The sequence below is a fragment of the Nelumbo lutea genome, chromosome 8 (assembly GCF_056320005.1).
Source record: "Nelumbo lutea isolate HS-2025 chromosome 8, American lotus-T2T, whole genome shotgun sequence".
Taxonomy (NCBI): Eukaryota; Viridiplantae; Streptophyta; class Magnoliopsida; order Proteales; family Nelumbonaceae; genus Nelumbo; species Nelumbo lutea.
The window spans coordinates 4,136,434-4,164,021 of NC_142691.1; the positions used below are offsets into that span (position 1 = coordinate 4,136,434).

A 27,588-nucleotide genomic window follows, 5' to 3' on the forward strand; every position below is an offset into this window, starting at 1 on the left:
GCTCCCCGTTGCTCCAGTCAGAGGCAAAATCGTTGACAGCTAAGACCGGCCGGATTACGCTCCATCAGGCTCTTTCTGCTTATATAATGACCTTTAGTTTGAATTGATAGAAGAACCCTTACAAGTAAATCACATTCGAAGTATGAAGTTCAAAAGTTCAAACGACGGAATCACTGCAACAAAAATAAGCCTCTTGTCATCGTCTGTGGAGGGCCTGCCGCTGCTGCACCGACGGTGATGAAATAGGAGCGAGAGGGAATGGGGGGAGAGAGAGAACGAAGGAGATGAAGAGAGATTGAGAGGGAGGGAGCCCTTAGCCGGTGGTTGTCATCTGCGACGGCTGTGCCGAGAGGGAGAGAGAACGAAGGGCTCATCGTCGAGCAATCTCCCTTTCTTTCTCTCGGCAGGCGACGATAGCCACCGGCGAATGGCTGCCTCCCTCTCTTTCTCTCTTTGTTCCCTTTGTTCTCTCTCTCCCCATTCCCTCTCGCCCCTATTTCATCACAGTAGCTATGCAACTTGCAGCAGCGACGGGGCCCTCCACGCACTCGGATATAGATGACCATGTTCCTTCGCCGATCTCTCTCCTCTCCCCTCTCTTCTCTTGTTCCATTTCTCCTTACTCTGCTTCTGCTTCCTCCATCTTCATCTACAGAGAACTACCATCGGCATCATCATCTTTGAGAATGTCCGTTGCAGAGAGAGAGGCCAGTTCTGGATTGACGAGAAGGAAAGAGGGTTGGCTCTAGCACCGGCGGCAACCGTGTGGTCATTGTTGCTGCGACCACGATAACAAATCATTGCTATCTATGAATTTTAAAATTATTACCACTCACAAAATCATTACCATCCCTGTCATGACATGTATGTGAATAGTACGAAAATTAACGATAAGGGAAGTTTTAGACAATTATTAGAAAATTTAAGGATATTTTAAGATAACAACTAAATAGTAAGGTGGAGTTAGTCAATTTCATAAATAATAGGGATAGTTTAAGAGATTTATCCAAATATCTATTATAGGTCATAACTCATAATAAAAGTGTTCATTTCAAGCACTTTTTTTTTTTCAAAAACATCAATAAAAAATACTAATAAAAATGTTGGGTTAATATATGTAATGAAAGTTAAGATCTGAGATTAAAAAGTTCTATGAGATTTTAAGGGATGGAAAGAAGGTTGGGTTGGATTAGGGTTGAAGGAAGTTAGTTAGAGTTGGGGGTTAGAACTTAGGATTGGCCTCAACCCAACCTAACTCGGCCCGATTTGCAGCCTTACATTTTTTATTTCTTAACCATTATTTTTTTTATATGTCAAACAAACACTAGCAAATATGAATTGAGATACATAAATACATTGGTTTGGCATTTGTATCGCAAACAAACATAGCTGATAGGAATTGATGCAATTATAAATGGATCAATCACATTAGGATATCAGTTTTGAATCAAACAAACCCGAACTTGAAAAACCGATACCATTTGTAGCCCTAGTAAAGAGTAAGGATAGTGGACTTGTTCTTTGAAGCATGGTTTTCAAAACCAGACTGGACCGAAAAAACTAAGAATCGGTCACCTGACTGGTTCCATTTTCCTCTAAACTATTGATTTTAGTCAGCAAACTGTTGAACCGGCCAGTTAACCATTTGAACCGTTCGAACGATTTTGACTATTTTCTAATTTTTTTTGTCAAAACAGAACGGCCATTTGGGTCAATCGATCGGACCGTTCGAATCGGTAACCGAACCCCTGACCGGTTCGTTTTTAAAAACCATGCTTCGAAGTTCAAACGTGAAAAGCGAAAAAAAAAATCGTATATCCTTTTTGTATGATAAAATTGCCCCTTTATTAAATTCAACAAAATCTACCCTTCCTCTTTCCCTCCTGCGTGCGAATGTTTTCTTCCCTTTCGAGTATCCGATCTCTTCTCTCCTCTCTAACCGCTCAAATCTCCTTGCATCTCTCGTTCTCTCGAGTCTCCAATCCTTTCTCCTTCTCTGTAATAACTTGAGTGTCCCTGCATCGTTCTCTGCTCGTTCGAGTGAAGCTTCAGCTCTGCGTCTTTTACTTCTTACTCGCATGTTTTAGGGAAGGTCTGCACATTTCGGTTCTCTGCTCGGAGTTTCTCTTCACCTCTGCCTGGTAAGATATTTATTTATTCCCTTATCAGTTTCTTTCTCTGCCTCTCTTCGCTACTTTTCTGGAATGGAAAATCAATAAAATTTACCGATGGAGGGTTAATAATGAACCCAGTTTCTTTGCCTTGCTTTCATCTAAGAAACTGTGCTTCCATTCCAATGTCGCCGATGGAGGGTCTTTTGTGCTTTCGTAACTTTTACAAGGCAATCATATGACTAATATTGCTATGTACTTTCGTAACATAATTCAGTTCGGTTTTCAAGTTGCCCACTGAATGTCTGTAATTAGGAATTAACGGTTTTCATGGTGTGGTGACTTTTATTGATTATTATATTAGATATTGACAACTAAAAAAACTAAAAGTTGTTGATAGGAAATCTTTCTCTTCATAACCATTTTAGTGCTTAGTCTGTCTTCCCGTCTCTCTTGAGAACAACCATAAACATAATACTCCTGTCTTGTTCTGCTTTGTTACAAAGAAAAAAAAAAAAGGATTTTCTGGTTTACTTGGCTCTTCAAATTGAACAATAAACTTTATTTTCTCTTCTGATTTGTGGGGTTGCATTTGTAGCTTATTTCTTGGAAGCATATCGTCAAGTTGTGAAAGGGGATCTCTTGTTAGAGGTGGAATCAGGAGTATTGGATATAAGGTAATTGAGACGGACCCAACAGAGTATTGTGTGGTTGCTCTAGACACTAACATCTTTTGTGAGGGAGAGTCAGTAAGGAGGGAGGATGAAGATGGGTTAGATGAAGTAGGTTATGATGCTGTTAGTGGAGTCAGAAAGCAGATGGCTCAAATACGAGAACTAGTGGAACTTCCTCTAAGATTGGTGCTTTTTTCTTCTGTATTAATAGACCAGAAATTATGTCAAAATTAGCTGGAGAGAGTGAAAGTAATCTCAGAAAGACATTTGAAGAAGCTGAAAAGCATGCACCCTCTATTATATTTATTGATGGGATTGATTCCATAGCTTCTAAATGAGAGAAAACAAATGGAGAAGTGGAAGGGCGGATTGTTTCTCAGCTCTTGACACTTGTGGATGGATTGAAGTCCCAAGCACAAAGAAGGAAACTGTCACTTGGCCCCTACATCTTAGGATTTAGGGTTCAGAACCTTTCTCGATTTTTGAAAAGCAAGAAAAGTTACCGAACTCATATATGACCAAATTAGAAAGAAAAATTGTCACCTTGGCCATTAGTGTGAAGGTATGCATCATATGGATTATTCACCCAAATAAGTAGATGAATTGTTTATTTCCTTCTCCAAAAAACTCAATCAGAGCAATGAATCTGCCTTTTGTATTCCATCTTCTTTCTACTAGGTACCTTCGATGTTCTTCTTTAGAGCTCTTCCATTCTGTATGTTTGCCTGTCTGTAGTGCTCCTTCCATGAACAGTTTGAACCACTCAACCACCTCAATACCTACCAGCATAACCATGGCTTTCCTCACTTCTCTGGTCTTCAACATTTCATTCCCTTTTACTTTGAACCTCTCAAAGAAAAAGTTTTTAGCTTCAGCCTTCAGAAATCTTCTCCAGGTTGCTTTCTGCATAAACTCCATTTTCCTCAAGAAATCTCCCTCACAGCATCCCCCTATACAAATAAAAATGCTGTATTGGTAGTAATAATTGTTTATAAGCATTAATTCATGGTTTTGTGATGAAATATGCTACATAGAGTCACGAGGGCAATATTGGAATTTAATTGAAAGTAAGGACTTTTCTTACTAATGTTACCAAATCCATTAGTCTCTTTTTTAAAAATAAGGAGCATTGATAAATGATGCTCACCAAACACCAAAAATTGACTTTTAAACAGAACTTTTTAAATCGGACCTTTTAGGAAGTCCAATAAGTTACCTAATCACAACCCCAAACACAGCCTTAGTTCTCTTTTTGAGGTTTTATTTTTGATAAGCTGGTTCTCTTTTTTAGGTTGAAAATCTTTGTGTAAACATCAAAGGAATAGTGGTTTAATTTTACTTTACCTCTTCTCTTATCTTGAAATTAATGAAATGATACTTTACCTCTTCTCAGAAAAAAAAGACACATTAGATACTAGTTGATCTCATCTTGGTGAGAGATCTGACTGGAACCTTTTACTTGTTTGTATTATGTTATGAGGACAAGCCACTATGTTCCTCTATATATGAAACCATATCATTCTTTTCTTAGTCTCTGGTGTCTATATCCAATTGAGGGCTTCATTTAAAGAAAAAGGGGTGGGAGTTTGCTATGCTAGACTACAGGATTCTAAAGTACTTTGGATGACAATCAGCTAGAAAAAGAGCTAAGCTACTTTGTCACTTACCAAGGAAACAATGCAAACCAAATTTAGGATTTGGATATAAGTTGACCCTAGCAAAAATGGTTACCAGTTCATCCATTTCAATGGAACAATAAATAACCTCATTAATCTACTAACAATTTCTGACTTTTGAGGTGGGAAAAATTCTGAGATTGAGATAGTTTCATTTCCTAATAAACATGAATTTGCTAAGAGTCGTCACTAACCCTGGACATTATACTGCAAGTACCAATTAAAAGCAACAAAATGTGAATGGTCCATTAACATTTAAGGAAACAACAATAATAATGGGGAAACATAGATCACCGGACTGAAATATATCAAATCAACAACAAAAAGTGTTCAGAATCTCCAAAAACCAACAGTGAAATGGAAATAAAACCAGTCCTGTTGATAAACCAGAGATACCCCTGTTAAACAGATCAAAGCTGGTTTTTTGAGAAGACAAGATCGAATACCCCTTCTGAGTTTTCTTTGTGCCTGTGGATGGATGAAACCTGTTCCTTTACTCATTTTGCTTGGATTCTGAGGAAGCGGAAGAGGAAATCAGAGATGATGGCTTGAAAGGAACACTGATTAGGAGAGGAGAGAGATTGTGGGTGGTGGAGAAGATAGAACTGCAGCCAAAAAACGCCTCTATCCACACTAGAAGCTGCTGTTTCTCTGCAAACAGAGGAAATGGAGGTGGGTAGAGCTGAAGAGTTGATTGTGTTCAAGCATTAAGCCCTACTCTAAGTGACGACCCAATTATCACCCTCAACCAACCCACCCTTAGCCCTTCTCTATGACCTAAATGGATTACTTGACTGACCTGCCTGTTAAATGGTTGGGTTGCAAGTGGCTGAGTCGGATGGGTCAAAAGTTGCCATCCCTGGCCTTGGATGGACAACAAAAAGCTGCCAAACAATCAGATGAATCCACTCTCACCTTCGTTCTTTCCTCAGCTTCTATAGTATGATCTTAGGAAATTCTTCACCCAAATTACCCCTAAGAATGTATATAGCTCTTTCAATCATTGACTGATTTTCCATCCAAGTCTATAGCTACCTTTTGTCATGACAGTGCAATAACACTAGCTTGGCACATCTCTGTTTCTAATAGCCACTCTGTGGGCTCCCACCCTCTCATTGTGTCAGCTGGTTGGAAGTTCAAATCATTTGCTCAATTAATGCAGTTCTGATGTTCACAGGACAAACTATTCTTGTACTTTTTGCTATATTATAGCATCACAGCAAAAACAAAGAAAAAAAGGAGAATGCACACTTGATTTCAGTTCCTCTGAGAAGAGCTGCCGGGAGGGAAGTTTCACTGGAAAATGTGCAGGTGTGGGAGAGGAGTGGCAGCCATTGACTGAAATAGGGCTTCAAAATGCAAGAGAGAAGAAATATAAGGCTATTTGAAGAGTTATGGGCAAAATTGCGTTTTCCAAAACAAGGGGAATTGGAGGGAGAACTTGAGAGAAGCATACCTGATAAAAATGACAGAGATAGGATTTCAAACCTTCTCTAGTTTTATGTTAAGCAGAGACAGATAGATAGCCTTTGGTTATCATGTGATCTGTATGGATCTGCTACCAGCACCATGCGCATTGCCAGAGGGAGAGGGAGAAAGAGCAAGAGAGAAGTATTTGGTTCCCTGGGTAATCTACGAATTACTTTAACCTCCCCTGTGTTTTAGTCCCTGCAAAAACCTCCCTACCTTTCAAATAAATATATAAACACACCCCTTCCGTTAAATCTCCTACAATGGAAGTCTAAAATGATGGCAATACCGAGATGGAGTCTGAAGGCTTCTCACCGGTGGGTAAGTGGAGAAAAGCTCTGAGAGTGAAAAGGAAAGAGATACTATTGGAGGAGATCTTCTACCAAAAAGATTTCACGATAAAGATAAGAGAAGGCAGGAGAGGAACGATTCTGCTAGTGGGCGAAGCTGTGCCTTGGTTTCAAAGTTTTCTAGATGGAGCAGTCCATGTAAGCTGGCGTGAATCCTAGATTGCTTCTTTCAAATAGCCGCGGAGAGAGTATGTTGCAGAGAGAAGGAAAAATGCCAAAGGCTGGTTTGTAATGTTGGAGGAAAAGTTCGAGAAGAAGAAGAAGCAAAGCATCATTATTCCTGAAGGCGGCAAGACATAGGGATGGACTGAGATGGCTAACATACTACACATGAGACTAGCCAATAAGGAGTCGATGACGGTGAAGACATAGGCAGAGAAGGTAGAGGGTGGACGCAGCAAGAAGGAGGAAATGATCGAAAGAAGGAAGAAGCTGGAAAAGTTGGGTTTAGAAGAGCCGGCTGAAAGTCAAGATAACCCAACGATGGGATTCACAATGCCAGAACCAAAAGTTTCAATGGTAGGGGAGAAAGGAGCATGGGAGAAGAAAGTAATCCTCTCTACAACGAAAAATGTCAAAGATTGGAAAGGGTTATTAGAGGAGGTGACAAAGAAACTCAGGCTTCACCGAACTGTTATTCTAATACCTTTCAATGAAAAGAAAGCAGTTCTAGATGTAGGAGACGAAACAGTTGAATTTACCATTTTGGTAACAAAGGAAGGAATTGTGAGAATCGAAAGATGGTGTCCTCTGGCTAATGAGGTGATCTCTGTCGATGGGAGCTTCAAACTGAAACTGCTGGGGCTACCCTTTCATTTATGGCAAAAATCCATCTTGGACAAGTTAGTTCTGGTGATGGCTGGTGTTCTCTTGTCGTGCAAGACCTTAGACTTGAGAGCAGTCAATCTAAGGGTAGCAGGTTTGAAGCTGGAAGCCGTTTCAAGAACACTCAATCTATGTGCAGAAGGTTACTGGTACAAGATCTGGGTTGTCTCAGAAGTTGAAGCGTCATAGTGGTATGGGAGGGTGAAGCTCGAATAAGATGATGATGTGGCAAAGTGGGTAACACTTGGCGAGAAGAAGGAGGGGATGTATGGACACATCTACATTTTGGGGAGGAAGCCTCTTCTAGAGAAAAGAAGAATTTTTCTTTGGAAGCTGAAAAGTCAAGTATGAAAAGCCGAGCAACCTTTATGAAAAAGTTTTCAAATAATTTTAAAAATAAAAGGAACACTGTTGCTGGTTCATCCTATACAGAAATGGTCAAATGGGGAACCGGTCAGACCAGGGGAGGGGCCACTTAGAGCTGGTTTCGAACACCACATGATCCGCTAATACTGTTGGCTCATGTGACTAATACTGGGTCGGTCTGGGTCGAACCTCAAGGAGAACCATGGTGCTACTGTTGGCTCATGTGACTCTTTAAGTGGTCACGTGAGTCGGGCATCAAAGGAGGCGATGGTAGACCTTAGTAAGGGTCTATCTTCTTCTCCATTGGCGCTGAAACCAGATGCAAGTGTACAGTTTGAAGGTGGACAGAACTCCTCGAGGCAGAACATGCGATGGCTTCCAGTTGTTAAAACTAGAGAAGGCAACCAAGAGAAGAGGGGAGAAGACAAACCAAATCCAAGATACACCAGGAATAGCAGAGATGAACTTGAAGGAGAAGATGACGGCTGGGTAAGCTGCGATCTATCAGAGGATGACATAGAGACGGATTGGGAAGCAGGAAGCCAGACTGATGACCGTAAAGAACAGTTGGAAGACACTTTTAGCACAACTATTCTTTTCTCTGAGAACGTAGAAGAGGCTATCGAAGTGCTGAAACCATCTACAGACAGTGGGATGTTTAACGAAGCCGAGCGCTACTTGGGTGCCAGGGAAGAAAATTGAACCTCAGGTGAGAAGGATTCAGGCCAGAATATGAACGAGGGGCGAGGAACTGGTGCGAAGACAACAGTTAATCACCAGATCTCAAACATGGATACATCAGGTGGGGATGAACGACATAGCCTTGGAAGTACTAACAATGGTGAATTAAGTCTAGGTTGTGGCCTGCAAAGTCATTCTCTGTTGTTGACTGGTCAAACCCATTCGATTGTTGATTGTCCATTCTATCCAGACCCAGGTATGGTTGTGTTTTCGGATTTGGTTACTAACGCCCACTCTGTTCATGATGCCTGTCTCCTAGATTCCAGTTCTGCTTCCTTGCCGAATACCCTTGGATTAGAAGCTGATAGAGGTGGTGTTGGTGGGGAGATACATGAGGGGGGTGAGAGGGAGCTGAGGGTGTGGAACTTAATAATAAAAGAGTTGGATAATTTGACTAGGGTGGAAATGGAGAAGGAAGAGGTGATAGAGAGGAAGAACAGTGAGTCCAAAATAGTTGAAGGAAGGGTGGAGCAAGAGAAGGAAAGCAAGAGGCACAGAGATGATGGAAATAAACAGACTAAAAAGGGAGATGAAGAAGAGGACTCTCTAGCTGAATTTGTTGAAAAGCTAGGGTGCAAGGTGAAAAATCTGAATGAGCTGAAAATTTGGAGATTAAAAAATGAAGCTGGGAAAAGGAGGAAAAGAAGGCTAAGTGAAGTTGAGAGGCTGAAATTGGATGTGGAGGGGGACAAAGAATTTAGTGAGAGGAAGGGTAGGGCAAGAAAAGGAGGTTCTTAGGAAAGAAGGTTTAGGAGAGGGGCAGACTATATTGGAGTAATGAAGATTGTAAGTTGGAATGTGAGAGGCTTGGGGAATGCAAGAAAGAGAGCTTTAATAAAGGGGGTCCTAAGGAAAGAAAACCCATATATATTTTTTTAATCCAGGAATCTAAACTCATGACTTTTGATAAAAGGTGGGCTAGAAGTGTGTGGAGAGCAAATGGATTGAGTTGGGTAATGAGTCCATCTTGGGGTTCATCTGGAGGGATAGTCACATTGTGGAAGGTGTGGAAGAATTAATGGGAAGATTCTCAGTCTCTGTCAAATTCAAGCAAGTGACAAATGGGTTTAAATGGGTCTTAGCTAATGTTTATGGCCCTACTGGCTACAAGCAAAGGAATGATCTGTGGGAAGAGTTGGAAGACATTAGAGGTCTTTGGGATGGGCCTTGGTGTTTAGGAGGGGATTTTAATGTGATCAGATTCAGTGCTGAGTGCAATAAGGTAAGACAAAGGAGTACTACTAGTATGAGGAAGTTTAACGAGTTTATCAATGCCTTTGAACTCAAGGAACTAAATCTCTCACATAATAATTTCACCTAGTCTAATCTCCAAGTTGATCCAATTTACTCCAAACTAGACAGATTCCTATTTACAACAAATTGGGAAGAGCACTGGGGAGATTTGGTGTCAAGGGCCTTGCCAAGAGTTACCTCCGATCATTGGCCAATTATGCTAAGCAAGGCAGATTTTGGAAATAGTGGTCTGTCCCCTTTTAGATTTGAGAATATGTGGCTTCTGCACCCAGATTTTAAAGAGAAAGTGAAGCAGTGGTGGAATGAAATTAACCTGAGCGCAAACTGAGTAGGAATGAAGTTCCACTGGAAACTAAAAGAGCTGAAAGTCAAAATTAAGGAGTGGAATACTCTTCACTTCGGGAGGATAGAAGAAATGAAGTAACAGTTGATAAGCCAAATTGAGGAATTAGATGCAAAAGGAAGAACTGGGATGTTTTGGGGAAAAGGACAAATAGGTGAGGTGGGAGTTGAGGAAAAATTTGGAGGACAATTTTTAAAGAAGAAATTAGTTGGAGGCAAAAATCCAGACACAAACGGGTGAAAGAGGGAGATAGGAATACAAAATTCTTCCATGCTATAGCTAATGGCAGAAGAAAGAAAAATTCCATTTCTAAGTTGGTGGTTGATGGTACAATTTTAACCCAACAGAATGAGATTGCTAGGGCCTTTGTGGAATACTTCAAGTCTATCTTCAGAAGGCCTCTAAACGAGAGATTAAGGATTGATGGGTTGGATTGGCCTTGGCTCCCCAATGAATTGATTGAGTGGTTGGAAAGAGAGTTTGATTTGGAAGAAATAAGGGATGCCATCTTCTCTATGGATAGATCTAAAGCCTCCGGCCCTTACGGTTTCACGATGGCTTTTTATCAAGATTGTTGGGAGATAATTAAGGCTGATATCCAAAGTGTTTTCTCGGAATTCCTTGAAAGAGGGGTGATAAATTTAGGCCTGATCTCTACTTTCATTGCCTTAATTCCAAATAAGGAGGGAGCTTGCCACCCTAAAGGGTTTAGACCCATCGGTTTGTTAAATAGCCTCTATAAGATCATTGCTAAGGTGTTATCCCGTAGAATTAGTGAGGTGGTTCCCACAATCATAAGCCCCAATCAATGTGCTTTTGTGAAGAATAGACAAATTGTAGACCAAATTTTAATAGCAAATGAGAGTGTAGAGGATTTTAAAAGAAGAGGGAAGGAAGGGATGGTATGCAAATTGGATATAGAAAAAGCTTATGATTTGGTTGATTGGTCCTTATTGCAAGAAGTACTAGAGTCCGCTGGTTTTGGGCAAAGGTGATGCAAGTGGATAAAAGGGTGTAATAGAACGTGCCAGTATTCTATACTGGTGAATGGCAGGGTGACAAATCATTTTCCATCTACTAGGGGTATTAGGCAAGGGACCCTCTCTCCCCCTTCTTGTTTACCTTGATTGCTGAAGTGTTAGGGAGGCTTATTGAGAAAGCAGATGCTAGAGGATTGGTAAATGGTTGGAGAGTTGGGAGGGACAGGGTTCCGGTCACTCATTTACAATTTGCAGATGACACAATTATGCTTTGTGGCGGGGAGGAGATTAGGTGGGTTAGTACTTTAAAGATGGTAATCAAGGTGTTTGAACATGTGACTAACCTCCAAGTAAACTTTGATAAGAGTTGTGTGATTGGCATCAATATGAGTGTCAGAGAGGTGGAAGAAAGGGCCCAAGTTTTGGGTTGTGGGATTGCTCAATGGCCATTGAAATATTTGGGGCTTCCACTAGGGGATAACCCTACCAAGAGGAGCTTTTGGAACCTGATGATTGATAGATTCACAAAAAGACTAGCCTCTTGGAAGAAAAACTACCTATCTTTGGGTGTAGGATAACTCTGATAAAGTCAATCTTGGCAAACCTTCTGATTTACTTTTTGTATGTGTTTAGAATTCTTGAGGGAGTATGTAGGATTCTGGAGAAATTAATGAGGGATTTCTCATGGGGACCAGGGGAGGAGAAAAGGGACCATAGAGTTAGGTGGGACTTGGTTACAAAAGCCAAAAATGATGGTGGCCTGGGTGTGGGTAACTTAAAGAAGAAGAATGAAGCTCTTTTGGGGAAATGATTATGGAGATTGAATAAAGAAAGGGAGAATTTGTGGGCTAAAATAATCCTAAGTATTCATGGGCAAGAGACAGACGACTGGGACACGAGGATCTCATCTAGGGCTACAAGGGCGTCTCCTTGGAAGTCTATTCATGCCATCCTTCCTTTTTTTCTTCCTTTTATCAGGTATGACCTTTGTTTTGGTATGTCTGTGAGTTTTTGGGAGCATATTTGGGTGGGAGACATTCCTTTGAAAGAGCAGTTCCCGTCTTTGTTTTCCCTCTCAAGGTTTAAAAATGAGCGTATAGCTACTTTTCTTACTTCGTCTGATTCTGCAGTTAATTGGAACCTGGGTTTTAGAAGGCAACTCAGAGATTCTGAGTTGGATTCCATCTCTGACTTGCTTAAGATTCTGGAGGAGGTAGTTATTGACCCCTCTAGAGTGGACAGTAGGGTGAGGTCTCTTGTTCCGTCGGGTATTTTCTCTTGCTCTTCCTTTTTCAAAGAATTAACATAGTCCAATCCGATCCTGGGTTCTCCTTTCCTAGTCTGGGAAGTTTGGGGTAGACCAATCCCTCCCAGAGTAGGTGTCTTCTGCTGGGAAGCTATCCTAGAAAAGTGTAACACTTGTGACCTACTTCAAAAGAAAAGGCCTAAGTGGTGTTTATCCCCGCACTGGTGCATTTTATGTAAGAAGAATGGTGAGAGATGTTATCACTTATTAGTTTCTTGCCCTTTTGTGAGAAAATCAGCCCCCCACAAGATTGCCCCCCACAACGTCCCACAACACATCCCCGCCATGTATTGGTAACATCTCCAGATGATGATACCAGAAATTATGATGTCATCATCGGGAGATGTTCACAATGCACGGCGGGAATGTGCTGTGGGACGTTGTGGGGGGCAATCTGGTGGGGGGGCTGATTTGAACTCGTATCAGAAATATGGTGTTGGTTTTTCTCTCTTTGGTTGTAGATGGACCCCCCCTCCAAGTGTGCAGAGCTTATTTAGTACTACATCAGTGAGGGGTTTAAAATGTGGAGATGTGCTAGAGCAGCTGTTTGCTGGAGTGTGTGGGAGGAAAGAAATCAAAGAACTTTTCATTAGAAAGAAAAAAGCAGGGAAGCCATCATCGAATTAATATATGTTAGGGTGGTTCGTTAGGTCAAGTCTATGAAGATATTTGAAGGTTGTTCAGCAGGAGACATCATTCGAAAGTGGGAAGAAGTGGTCGGTCTGCTCCCTTGGCTTCTTCTCTCAATCCAGCTTGGACTCCACCAGCTTTGGGATACATTAAATTGAACTTTGATGCTAGCAGTGAAGGAAATCCAGGTCCTTCAGGTATAGGTGGAGTGTTCCGGGATGAAGAAGGTCGAATTATTGCCATGTTCTCAGCACCTATAGGCTGGGGGGATTCATTGAGAGCTGAAATTTTGGCAGCTTTGGAAGGGATCAAAAGAGCCAAGCAGTTGAAAATCAGAAATCTGTTGGTGGAAGGAGATTCAAGGTTGACAGTTAACTGGTTGCAGGAGGAATATTCTAGTCTGTGGAAGTTCTCAAATGAAAAAAAGAAAATCAACCAGATTACTCGAAACATGCAAATTCAGGTTCAGTGGGCCAAGAGGTGTGCCAATTCTATGGCAGATTTTTTGGCCAAACAAGGGGTGGGAAGAGCAAATCTTTTTTGGGCTGTGTTGTAATATGATCCTTATTGTTAGGGAGGGTTAAGTGTTTTTACCCCTCCCTTTATACTGTATCTTTCTTTAATATTTTTTAATAAAAGTTACTGTTATTGATAAAAAAAAAATGATAGCAATACCCTTAAGGCAAAAACTTTGCCATACAGGTGCAGGCTCTAGCTCTCAACCTGACAGTTCATTCAGATGGATCCCTAGATCTGAAAATGCTTTGGAAGATTCATTAACTTAGGGTAACACAGAAAAGCTTCTATGGGTAATGCCTGGCTGGGGAGTAACTTGCAATCCTTATCTAAGTATCCTTTGCAGCCTTTGGGTTATTGGCTCATGCTGTCTAGATTTTTGGATAGTATGGCTTGTCTTGGAATGAAATCAACACTGTTAATTATATAAGAAAATAGTATTTTAACTCCATTAATTTCAATAGTTTCAAAAATAACGCAATAATATTTATTTATCAAAAAAGAACGCAATAATATAGTACATAATTAATGGAACAATTTCATATCTTTTTCTTGATAGGTAATGTAAAGTATCATTAAAAACAATTTCATATGAAATTCATTGTTATCAAATGTCCAACCAACCATTGACTAGTCAGCCGAGGGCTGGACCAGCTGCATCCTTGACTAGTTGGCTGATGCTCATGATGCAGTCACCTTGAACAACTACGCACCAATTAGGTCAACTAGTAGATTACCAACTCAACTGCAGAGTCATTTTAAATCTTTCTTTCTTTATTTATATCCCTAATTAAAACCTTAAAACAAGGGATAAGTGATACATAGATAGAGAATGGAGTGTATCAAAAGATTTAAAACACATGCTAATAAGTTGCACCCATAGCAAAACCAGCAGCAACCCCAAGATTTATAATTATACACATGCCCCAGAAAACTTGCATACAAGAACACAGGTTGCCACCTTAGCCAAAAGTTGAAGTTTCCTCTAAAAAACTACCCAACTGAACTCTTATTTTGAAAAAGCACTGAACCAACTGCAAGGTGCCAACCCAGCTGGTTGGTAAGGTCTCCTGCTGGTCGTAGTGGAGACTTGGGATTGAATCCCACCTGCACCTGGGTTGGGGGATGGTCTACGTTGTGTAGCCCTTCAACAGAAATTAAAAAAAGGCATTGGGTTTCCTGTATTGCCTTTTTTTTCTGAATAATAAATTATCTTCATTCATAAAAAAAAAAGAAAAGAACAATACATCCTCAGCAAAAGAAAACACAGTGGTAGTCTAATCAATCTGGACTGGACCCTCTTCAAACACAAAGCAATGCCATCAATTCTTGCCTCTTCCACCCCTAATTCTACATTTCATCTTCTCTTCAAACCTCAGAATGTCCTAAGGGGATCCCTTCCCAATCTCCCTCCAACCTCCGCTGGTCTTCCTATCTCGAGCTACATCGCTCAAAACCTTCAGTTAGTGATTTAAAAGGCATGCCTGAGGCGCACAGGTGAGACGCATTTTAGGGTATGCGCCTCACCTAGGTCCTAGGCGCAGCCCTTTCAAAAGTCGCACGCCTGGTGCGCCTAGCGCCTCAGCCCAGGTGTGCCCCCTTTTGAAAATTTGACGCTTTTTTGGCATTTTTTTTTAATTCTCTGACATTTTTTTTTGTATTTTTGCGCCTTGCTTCAAAAAGGTGCACGCCTCGCCCTGCGCCTTGCGCCTCAGGCACAAATTGACCCCTGTGCCTTGCACTTTTAAAACACTGCCTTCAGTACACCACTCTAAAGACACTAAAGATGTCCACCACAAAATTTTCATGGTTCCTCCTAGCATCCATGACACATTCATCAAGTCAAACTCTTGTATCTTCTTCTTCCTTCCTAGAAAAGGTGGCTGTGGCAAAGCTTTCTCCACCTAAGAAAAATTGAGTGAGTTAGACACTTCAACTATCCCAACTTCTTCAAAAAAAACCCCCGACTTACTACTTGATCCACCAGGAAATCTTATCTATCCAATGCATCTAATCTTATGTGGGATGTATGTATCATTTAAGCCCCGTTTCGTTTGCAGGCATAGGGGTCTGGAATCGGAATCGAAATGGGCTATTCCGATTCCGACTGTTTGGTTGGGTGGAAACGGAATCCCGTTCCCATTTGTGGTGGAATGGCATTCCCTCATTTGAGGGAATCACCATTCCCTCCCCCTCCATTGGGAATGAAATCCCATTCCTGGTGATTCCAATTATCATTCTCGTTCCTCTCTGAACCAAACAGACTATGGGAATAGACCATTCTGATTCTGATTCTGATTCCGGCTGTGAACCAAATGGACCCTTAATCATCTTTTGTGTACTGTAAATACCATTTTTTAAAGACTTTTGCTATGGTTTCACTTGATCCAAGTTAGTTAATATTTAATTCATATGAGTGTTTAATTATTTATTTATTTATTTACTAATATTAACTGCTTTTACACAGATAAGCAGAAGTAATGGCGGGACATGAAGATTCAGGGGCTTCCAAGAAAAAATCTACTGATTCTTCAAATGATTTACCAACCTTCAATGTGGAGAACTTGCAAAATAACACGAAAATAATCTACTATAGGTTTGTACTTATGCATCAGTATGTGTTAATGCCTTTCTTGTTTCAATTACTTTTACCACTCAAATAAAAGGTCTAATCGTCTTTTACATGAATATCCTATGTCTGCTTCATGAGAAGGTATTTTCAAAGGTGGAAGTCATTGAATCATCTATTACATGAGAGTTTGAGCAATATTGTAATATTACTAGTTACAAATTTGGGTATCACATCTGGACTTTGCAGGATATGGTAACTTTCTATTGAAGTAATCATGTTTGAGTAGCAATGCTACAATCACATGCCTTACTACCTATATTTGAAATATTACATTTAATATTGCTGTTTGTTTGGTTTCTATTATGTTTACTTTATTGCTTTATTAATTTTGGTTGGTAATGAGATTTATTAGTAGGGGATAGGAATGATGCATGGGTTGATCCAAGAACTATGCTTAACTATTTGTTTAATTGTTTTTTTTTTTTTTTTCAAAATGGACAATTGATTAAGAGAGGTTGGTGGATTTCCTTCAAATGCTATGGGGGAGATTGTACTTGTTTACACTAGCCTGTGGAAGAGAGGCTAGATTATCCTTGTTAACATTTACCTGGTTTGTTCTTGAGACTTAAATTAGTGAAAAATATTAGCATTGCTATGGGAAATGTTTAGATTTACCAATATTTAAATGAGATTAAATTAATGAAAACAAATTTCAAAAGCGCTTATAAAAAAACAAATATCAAAACCAATAACTTTGTATTGTTTTATATTACTTTTACTTATTTCTTAAATTTATGAACTTTATTATTGTTAGATAATTTTGTATTAATTTTAAATGAATTTTGAATGGATATTAGTTTTTAATTTATTTTATTACTTTTTATTAATTTACTTAATTTTACTATGTTTAATTAATTTTCATTATTTTCAAATGGAATGTAAATGGATTATAATTTTTATGATATTTTATTTGTAGTAATCAATTTTAAATTTTCTTATTGAATAATGTTAAAATGTGATATTTTTATTATATATAATTAATTAAAATTTGTTAATAGTTATGCATTTTCGTTAATAATTGTAATTAAATAGAAATATATTAGTGAATTTTAAATTATAATTTTAAGTCTAAAATGGAATTTAAATGGTTTATAATTATAATTAAATGTAATTTTATATTTCAAATTTTTATAGTTTTGTTATTGAGTAAAGAAAATTATATTTATTCTGAAATGTAATTTACTTGATTAATTAACTTAAAAATTAATTATCTTTTAAATGGAAGTAGGTTACTTAGCATTGATAAAAAAAGTAGGTTATTTATCCTAATAATCTACCATGGGTTATAAATTATAAGTAAATAGAATTTATTTTTTATTATGAAGTAAATAATAGTTGTATTAAGCTAATTCAATGTAATTAAGTTAATTATATTCTAAATTGTGACTTGATAGAATTTAATTTTTTGTGGAGGGGTTGGGAAGAGGATAAGAAAATTCACCTGGTTAGTTGGGATCAGGTCTGTTTGCCTGTAAAAGGAGGGCTGGGAGTAAGAAAACTGAAGACTTTTAATTCTGCCCTCCTAAGTAAGTGGATTTGGAGATTTGGCTCTGCAAGAGATGCATGGTGGAGGCATCTTTAGCTGCTAAATATGGTGTGGACTGGGGTAACTGGAAATACTTGGACCCTCTTCAGGCGTGGGACTGTTCCCTGTGGAAGGGTATTATGAAAGGTTTCCCTTCTTTTTCAGAAGGTCTGGAATATAAAGTTGGAGATGGTAAGAGGCTGAAATTCTGGAAGGACCCCTGGTTCTTTAACACCCCCCTTGCTGAGGTCATTCCTAACCTCTGTCAGTGTTCCTCCTTCCCTGTTGCATCAGCCTTTGACTCTTTTGAGTGGGTGGGTGGTTGTGCTGTTTGGTGTCCCCTCTTTAGAAGGAACCTCCATGACTGGGAACTGGAGCAGCTGCTGGAGTTATTACAGCTGTTGCAAAATCAGCATATTTCTGTTAATATGGAAGATGAGTGGAAGTGGAAGTGGAGTGGAGATGGTTGCTTCTCAGTTAAATCTATGGCTGAAAAGCTAAGTCAAGGTTCTAATACGGGGTTCCCTAGTAAGCAGATTTGGGTTTCTACTAGTCCCTCCAAGGCAAATTTTCTTGTCTGGGTGCTGGCTCTAGACAAATGTCTGTCAAAACTCAAAAACTACTTTGATTAGGCGTGGGGTTCAGATTCCTGATCTGAACTGTGGGTTGTGTGACACTGTGTTTTGGTTCAAGAATCTGGTGATCATCTTTGCATCCATTGCCCCGTGTCTGCTAAGCTATGGGAGTGCTTCATCAAGTCAGCCGGCATCGGCTGGGTTATGCCTCGTCAAGGAGGTTCTGTGCAGTTGGAAGCTTTCTGGTCTGAGTAAAAAGGGGAAGCTGGTCTGGAAAACAATTCCTGCAGTTATCCTGGTCTCTGTGTGGTCTGAGAGGAACAGTCGTGTTTTCTGCAACAAAGATAAAGCCCCTGAATACCTGCTTAAGACTGCTGTCAACAGACTTGCTTCCTGGTTATCCGTAATTTCAGACTTTGAAAACCAGAATGTATTTCAGCTTGTTGAATCTCACCCCATTTGGACTTTGTAAAATGGTGGTCTTCCTGGTGTTTTCCCACTAGGTTGCTGTTGTATTGTATCTTCTCTCATCAATAAAATTTTACATTACCTTTTCGAAAAAAAATTATAACTAAATGTAAATATATCTAATAGATTTAAAATTATAATTAAATTGAAATGGATATAGATATTGATAGAGTTGATGAATTTTAAGAAATCTAATGGAGTAAATGAGAAGAAGGATAATTAGTGGCATGAGTTATTGTAGGAGAAAGAGTAGAGAAAGTTAATGATGAATTAATGGGGAGAGATAATGGGAAAAGTCTTAATGTTGATCGGTTACTTGAGTTATTTTGTTCAATTTTAAAAATAGAAAAATTCAAAAAACCAGAAAAAGCATGGACATCCTTGTGCTTCAAGTTGTAATGGTATTTGTTACTTTTCATGTCACCTATATTATTTTTATTTGGAAAGTTCGTATGTTATTGTATTTTAAGTTGTGTTGGGCATCTTATAGTTTTTCTTTCTTAGCATCTTTCAACATGCCATTATTCACCTTTATTGATGTCACATCTACATTTTTTTTCATTTCCTATTTTACTAAAACCTAAATCCATTTATGTTTGCAGTCGAACATTTTTGTCAATCATTGGTGGCGTAATTGCTGGCATTTTGGGATATACTGGCTTGACTGGATTTGTCTTCTATTTCCTTATCATGGCCATTACTTCTATGGGACTTGCAGCAAAGGCAAAGTTCTCCATTCATTCATACTTTGATTGCTGGAATAGACTCCTACTTGATGGGTTTCTTGGTGGGATTTTGGTATGTATGGCTCTTTTTAATAGGAGTTATGATTAACTTTTAGTTTATTATTTATTGTATCCTTTTTTTAACCATCGTTATATACTATTTATCTTATGTTTACTGATAAAAATTGTAGCTTTTGTTGGTACATTTATATATTGTGGTATGCACTGGCATCCCCCCCATGATTCAGTTGACTGCAAAAAATAACACATCTATCTTGTCGAAGTCCAATCCTGCATGGCATTCTCATCATTGGGATTGGGAGTGGTTTTTATTTCATTCAATAAACAAACTTGTTCAAATAGAGTGATATTTAACATTCAAGACTCAAAGAACAATATTTCCTCCAAATCTTCACCCTCACATTGCACGTTGTACCTAAATTCCTGTAAGAGGCAATTAGAGCTGAACCAAAACAAGTAATAATTGACAAAAAACTGAAGAGAAGAATGAAAGAAACAAGCTTGTTCAAACAGAGTGATATTTAACGTTCAAGACTCAAAGAACAATATTCCCTCCAAATCTTCACCCTCACATTGCAGGTTGTATCTAAATTCTTGTAAGAGGCAATTAGAGCTGAACCAAAACAAGTAATAGTTGACAAAAAACTGGAGAAGAATGAAAGAAACAAGCTCAGAGAAAGAGAAGAGGGAGATGGAGAAGAGAGTTAATCGATCCTCTATCTAGTCCCCTAAATTCTTTTATTAGATCTAATCTGATATAAAGGGACAAATACATAGATGCCCTCAGTAGTGCGGCTAACTTAAACACCATAAAGAATAATTAATGGAAGGCCCATAACAATGAGGCCCACTAAGCTACAAGAGGACCTAATAAAAGAATAAAAAGAATAAAGGAAAAGAATAACGATTGAGGCCCATCCAGCCAGTCTCTCATCATTGCAAGAACCTTTGTGTAGGAATTAAGAAATGGTTTACTTTTCCTCCTTTCTAGGCTCAACAGCAATTGATTGGATCCAAAGCCTAAACTTGAAACATGCAAGCACCCTATTCAGCCCAACAATCATATTGGGATCTGAAAGTGATCTTGTCATGGTGTCCAAACCTCCCTTTAGATGAAACTTATATCTTAATTGAGATTATTTGCACTGAAATTAAAGGCATGTTTTGGGTGGCCCCAGTAGATTCATCCCTGACCCTAGATAACCTTGCCTCCACATCAATATTTTCTCCATGTTTACCATCCCAACATCCTTCATTTACAGTGAAGATGTTGATTCTCCAAACGTATCCCTGTTGAGGATGGAGTTTTCTTTCATAGGAGGGTTTATATGTAGGCACATTATATTTCCCTCAACAACTTAACAACTTTGATCCTGGAAAGATATGAGAGGTGCTGAACATGAAGCAGCTTTCTGCTGTTTCAATGTGATTAATTGAAGTTCTAAAAGAAACAGATGAACCTTTCAAATCTTCACTGAATATCATGAAAACATCTCCCTCATCTCAGATCTTGCTCTGTCCGAACTCCCAACAAGCACACAAGATTTATCTTCTTGCAGGACAAGCACCAACAATCAACATTGATGAAGCCTTGGCATGCATTTCTAATTGCTCTGCAAGAGGCTACACCAAGTTTGAATATGATGACCTAGAATGTGATTCATCTTCTGTATTTTTTTTTTTTTGAGAGAAGGTGAATTATAATTGTATTAAGACAAAAGTATAAGGTCCTTTGTACAATGAGAAATTGTATGAGAAACTGCCAAGTAGAACCTCAGAAAAAGTCAACCCTCAAAAAAGAACAGTCAAGAGTATTGCCTTTAAAAACATTATCTATAGACACGAATTTCTAATAGCGCCTAAAGCCAAACTGATGACTTTGGCTTCAGAAGTTGCTGTTTGCTCAAAAATTCTATTGTTCCTCGTACCATAAAGCCCAAAGGATTGCCAGGGGAATGGCAGACCAGCATACTTTCCCTCTCTTGGTCAAACCAGAAATGTGCCATTCCTCCAACAAAGCTTTCATTGAAACGGGCATGCACCAGCTCAGTTTTAGAGCCTCCAATGCTTCCAATTGGCTGGGTGGGGACTATAATGAAGTGACTGAATTCTCAGAAGGTGTTCCCTGGAAGGAAGTGATTGAAGCCAAGTATGGCAGAAGTGAATTGGGTGGGGACTCTAATTAAGTGACTTCTTCCTATGGTTGCAGTCTTTGGAAAGGCATTAGAAAAATTCAGGCTGAATTCTCGAGAGGAGTTAAAGTTTAAGGTAGGGAACGACATCAGAGTTAAGTTTTGGCATGACATCTGTTGTGATACTTTTTCTGACAAAAGGTTGCTTTTTGTAAAGCCTGCCTTTAAGCTGAAATGTTATCTATTCACTTGTACAGCCTCAGTGCGCATGTGGTTTTTGATTATTAATGAAATATATACTTCAAAAAAAAAAAGAAGCTACTAAGGAGCTCCAAACGTCAAGTGTTTCCTCTCATACATAGGAAAGTTTCTGGGACCATGGAATGCAACAGGTGCTCCCCCTTCCCCACACACTCTCCAGAAATGACCATCTAGTGAAGCTTCCTCATTTATCTACTCATTGAACATAAAAAACTGTCATACAATGGGACCAACATCTTTCATGTCATATCAAACGGAAGTGTTGATTGGCTGGGCCGCTGGAGAAGGGTTTATAAAGACTTGTAAAGAGATTTTGGTCCCTTTGGGAGGGTTGGCGTTTAATTCTAGCTGCTTAAAAATGGAAGCTAAAGGACTTCATTGAGTATTAGAAATGCATTTGAGTACATTTTCCACTAAATAAGATGAAGCTAAAGGAAAGAGTAAGGGGCATAATTGTCTATGTTGAAAGGTTTTAAAATGAAAAAACGGAGAAATGACCAAGCTTTAATATTGGTTGAGGAGACAGCTGGTAAGTGGCTGTACAAACACTTGTTCCAGCTCTATGTTTTTCACCAACTGTGACTTTGGTTTTCCATGCCTAAAAAATGTTGAAGTTTGAAAAAACGTGGCATGAAATCCCTCCTAAATGGGCGATTAAATGATGGAAGTCAACGAGGCTCAAGTGGCCAAACTCCAGAATGAACTCTACAATGATTGAGGCTTTCTTTTTCAGGATTTCAAGACCAAGAGTAGACCATTTCCATTGGACTCTTGGGATGTCTCTGGAGATTAAAATTCCAAGAGAGTATTCCATGGAGAGGAGAGGCAACATTAAGGACTTTTGCATGTCTCTCAAGCAGCAAGAATAGATTCAGTAAAAGGAAGAGAAAAAAGGTCAAACTGCTTCCAGTTCTGCTTATTTGTCAAGAAAAATTAACTGAGAGAAGTGGCTAAGTGGATTTTTGCATATGGTTTACAACGTATTTCTAAAACTTTTACTAGAAAACTGGCATGATTTTCCTTGATATTTTTGGCCTGCAATATCAGTATTTCCCTTTGACTTTGTCAAAATCCTGTGAGACCCACAGACTCCCAATGACTCCAAGCTTGCTCTTCCTGATTAGGTTATAGATATCGAATGCTTTCTTAAGAAAGTCTTAGAGATCCAAGGAAATTTATTAGGGTTATTGGAAAAAGATCAGGGTTTGTGAGAAAGCTATATTTCTTGATAGTGGTAGCTTGTTGGAAATATGAATCACTCGTTCTTGTGGATACCTAGGACTGAGGACAGCCTTGCTAATATGCTAACTGGGGAAGGGATGCAGAAAAATGGTTTGGACTGGGTCTGCCAGACCCTTAGAAAGATTTGTACTGATATTGTTTTCATCCATAACACAACAATTGTCAGCTCTAAGCTGTTTGTACTCATTTGCCATGTGGTTCTTCATGAATTGTATGGTTTTTTCCCAAGAATGAATGCATTTCTTGTTATGGTTTCTTGCAAACAAAATGGCTAGAAAATTCACTCTGCTTTGAAAAAAACGCTTCAAGTCTTCAACAGGTGATTTTCTTACCGATGGATGAAGCATGAGGAGGGTTTGAAATCCTGTGTTAAGAATTGTTAGAGTTACTTTGTATTTGTTTCCAAGTGCATTGGCATTTTTTTGTTCTCTCTCTCTCTTGCATGTATGTCTGGCCATTTTTAAGTCAAGGTTGTTGAGGCTTTCTTTATTGGTATTGCTACAGTTGTAGTAGTTCTATCTAACTGACATTATCTTTGTATGTTTGCAGTCATACGTTTTGTTCTGGACGTATCCTTACTATAATTCAAAGGTAGTGTGATCTTAAAAAGATGATAGTTCATTATGTTAAATAACATATCAGAATAAAGAGTAATACTAACAATTTTACTTATTGATAATGAAACTACTTTAAACAAAATAGGGTTTGGGATATGCCTCTACTGAAAAGGTATGCTAAATCAACCTGTTATTGAAATATTGGAATAAGAGATTGATGCTTTGCCATTCAGTGTAACTCCATAGACCACCTGTTATCCAATTGGCAAAATGGCTTCTCATTTATTGGACTACTCAATCAGAATTTCCATGGGTGGGATGGCAAAGGAGTTAATTTTGTTCATGGTCCTCAACTACTGGGTGGGACTCAAATCATATCATTCTTATTTCTTCTTTCTCCTTACCCTACTTTTGAAAATTAATGCTCTATTGATTTTCCTTAATGCACCAAGTTTTGCATATGACATTGTCCATATATTCTAAGGAAGCATCTGCAATAGAAAGGAACCACACTGTGATGATGATGATGATTGAACCCTGTTATTGTTACTGCCTGCCATTATCTGCTTTCTTTACCACCAGTGCGGGAAGGATGGTGCCTTCTAAGACCTTTCTGTGGTTTACTTTTCTGAGTACTTTGATGGTTGGGAGCAGTCTGTGTACTCTCCAGATTTTGCTTTCTTTTTATAACTTTGGAATTATATTCTGATTATTTCAAAATCCACAGTATATTGGCTTCTCCTAATTGATTAAGAACTTTAGTCGTCGCTGTTTTTTTTTTTTTTGGGGGGGGGGGTGTTAAAGAACCGATTATTCATTAAGATGGTGTTTGGTATTGATGTAGCTTTTCGGAGCAAAAGTGCAGCATCATGGATGTGTTTAACAAAAAAATCGCCAAAAAAAAATTATTTGGTTGAGCCGTTTATCAGATAAACTCTCTCCTTCTCGAAAATCATGAGTCGTTTATCAAAAAAAAAAAAAAAAAAAGCCAAATCTGATGTTTTTCATTTTTAAGACCGTTTTTTTACTGTTTGGCTTATATGGCAGTGGTAGAGGTGTAAATCCCGGTATGATGGTCTGTGGGCCATGCCAGGCCCGACATGATCATGCAGGCCGTGCTGGGCCTGGGGTTTTAGGTCAACAGGACAGGACGGCACGGCATGGCATGTGCCGCCCATGGCTTGTAGGCCGGCGTGGCATGGCACGTGCCGCCTATGGCCCGTAGGCCGGCACAGCATGGCATGTGTCGCCCGTGGCCTGTGGGTTGGCACGGCCCAACCCATAGCCTAGCATGGCCCATATATATTATTTATATATATTTTATATAAATTATAATTATATAATAATATATAGTATATAATATATTAATAAAATAAATAATTTTTTAATTTTATTATACTAATTTATTTAATTATTGTATATATAAGCAATTGTATATACAAAATTTATATAAAATTAAAATTTTAAATTTTTTGTCAATTTTTTTAAATAAATAGCTTTGACCCAATGCACAGTCTGATCAGGCCCAAGGCTCGGCCCACGGGCCAGCCTGGCCCGTGGCACAGCATGGCATGAGCCTGCACGGACCTGGGCTGTGGGTCATGCCAGGCCGATCCCCAAATTTTTCACCGGGGAGGGTGGTACAGCCCACAATTTACGGGGGCTGGCCCACACGGCCCACTTTACACCTCTACGCAGTGGCGCTAATGGCGCTGTGTAAAAATATAGTACAAAATGATTTAAACAGATTGTCTCGCTTTTTAAGACAATTGTACAGAACGTTTATTATATAAACGCCATCAATGCCCCAACTGAACAACCACGTAAGAAAGAGAGGCAAGGAGTTCGGAAACTGCTACTGTTTCTGTATTAAGTGATGGACAAATGTTCTAAAATTGCAGCGAACGAGGTCTAAACTCTAAACCCCACTCATCAACAACAGCGGAACAACTACTTTAGTGTCGCCGTGTCGGTGTTTGTTCATAACACATAATTGGCTTGCGGGATAACCACAGTTTATAACTGTTGGAGATAAATCGATAATATATCATGTACTTCTGCAACTTCAGTCGATTGTGAATCTGATTCCACCACCGGGTTTGTCCAGCCATGATCCTTCCAATGCGAAACGTAATTGTTATCTGATAGCCAACAACTTCAAATGCAACTTATCCCATAGAAATAGAATTACTATTGTTGACGTCTACCCCTCGAATCTCTAATGATAGAGAAAAACATTTCCTGTGACTGTCGCATGCAAACCCTAATGAAATCCTAACACACTGGTGATTGAAATAAAAAGAGAAAAAAGGGTAAATCTCTTAGACTACCCCTACAGTCCTATTGTTTGCGAAATTGGCTAATTCTGCCTTTACTATTTACATATTTTTTTAAAGTATCCTTAAGTTTTCTGACAATTGATACGCCTGTAAAGTGTAGTCAATAACGAAAAAAATAAAATATCGAATTTGCCCTTCACTATTCATCAAAATTTCAAAATAAAATCCAATTGACTGTGCAGATCGGTCCATTTATGCATGGGTGCCAGAAACACTACCCGATCCAGATATTGGTTAGAGTCTCCATTGTTTTTTGAATCGTATTGAGTAGGAAATCCAGTTTGTGTATCGAGTTTTTGAATCATTTGCTCCATTTTCATGCGCTAGGATGAAAATTGGTGGTGCAACCGTTCCACTCCCCGTCTTTCATTGTGATCGAGCTGAAAACGGTTGCAAATTCTTATACTTTGAAGGCATGGAGACGTAGAGCTCCACCAAAAGCACATATTGAAGATGGTATGGGTAGCGCAATTGGAGGGAGAAGAAAGATTAATCTAGCATTGGATGGTGCTCTTAACAGAGCCATGAACGGCTATAGATCCACATGTTGGTCTCCTGTCAGATTGTCTTGATGATGCTCCCCGATTTTCCAATCACACCACCGGCATTAATATCGTGGTAGAAGAGGATGTGATATGTGGCGTAGGCAGAGGAGAGTTTTAGGTTTTTTGGAGGCGAATGCTTTGCGTACAAAGGGACCTACTCTTTGTCATTGTAGATAGCGGAGGAGACGAGGAGTTGATCGGTGGCATACTAAGACCTCTAGCGGTGAGTATCTGATCGGTGGCGGTTTGGGTTTGAATATTCAAAACCTACTGTTGAGAATGTTGTGGGGATGTTCGTGTTGTGGTTCTAGCTACCTGGCAGAAATCAAACAACATTGCTACTGAGATCTTCTTCGCCATTGAGTGCAAGAAATGTTTAGAAAACCTAAAGTTGATTAACATTCCCATTCGAAGTGGCGCCAATGTATTCTTCCTCAATTTCACAAGGATCGAACTTGAATTACTAAAGGCCGTGCTCTCAAGCACATCGATGATGGTTTTATAGATAAATATCTTGAAACAAACTCTTGAAGCAAATAAGAAGGTTCAACATATCTTGCTTTGTAGCAAGGGACCTACAATAGATGAAGTTCTTGAAAAGTGGAATAAGTTTCTACAAACCTACAATGAACCATTCTCCCCTCCTTATACTTTGAAGGCATAGAGACGTAGAGTCCCACCAAAAGCACATACTGAAGAATGTCTGGGTAGCGCAGTTGGAGGGGCAGAGGGAGAAGAAAGATTGAATAAAGCAGTTGGGCTTTATTCCTCAAACAACTAGTTTTTTGGGGGTTTAACAGGAGTGGAATTGCACATTTCCAACTCGATCTTCTACGGAGAATTTTATTTTCAAGCTTCACAGGACATACCCTCAACTCCGTGCTTCAAGCAACAATGCTTAGATTTTTCTCAACTTCTTCAGGTAATTTGGATTATGAGAAATCGAATTACCCCAGTCAAAACCTAGAATTCAAACATCAAGAGATTGAGGGACCTATGGTCAAACTATTACCATTCGGAAATTGTAGTGGTCATCGTCACCTGTGGCAACGATACCAAAATGACCGCCACCGTTGCAACTTCCAACAATGGTGGTGAACAATAAGAGTATTTTAGGAATTTTAAAATAATTACCACTCACGTGATGTCAATGTGAACAGAGTGTGATGAAAAATTAACGGCAATGGAAGTTTTAGACAATTGTCAGAAATTTTAAGGGTACTTTAAGACAATATGTAAACAGTAGGGGTAGTTTTAGAGATTTACCCAAAAAAATTCAATTGATGTGATGTCATGAATTTATTGCAAATGTTGGCGTGTTTGC

The 27,588-nt window shown here is 39.0% G+C and overlaps 1 protein-coding gene across 2 annotated transcripts; it reads left to right on the forward strand.

The window, feature by feature from the left end:
* Positions 1-1,792: 1,792 nt before the first annotated feature.
* Positions 1,793-24,125, forward strand: LOC148842265 (uncharacterized). Of its 2 annotated transcripts, none has more exons than XM_088957853.1 (5): positions 1,793-2,141; positions 15,710-15,838; positions 19,045-19,240; positions 23,373-23,414; positions 23,526-24,125. In XM_088957853.1, the coding sequence occupies exons 2-5, from the start codon at positions 15,723-15,725 to the stop codon at positions 23,559-23,561; spliced, it is 390 nt and encodes a 129-aa protein (XP_088813979.1). In that variant the 5' UTR covers positions 1,793-2,141; positions 15,710-15,722; the 3' UTR covers positions 23,562-24,125. The 2 variants fall into 2 exon arrangements, with proteins under 2 accessions (XP_088813979.1, XP_088813980.1); XM_088957854.1 differs by having other exon boundaries at positions 23,373-23,392; positions 23,833-24,125.
* Positions 24,126-27,588: the final 3,463 nt, after the last annotated feature.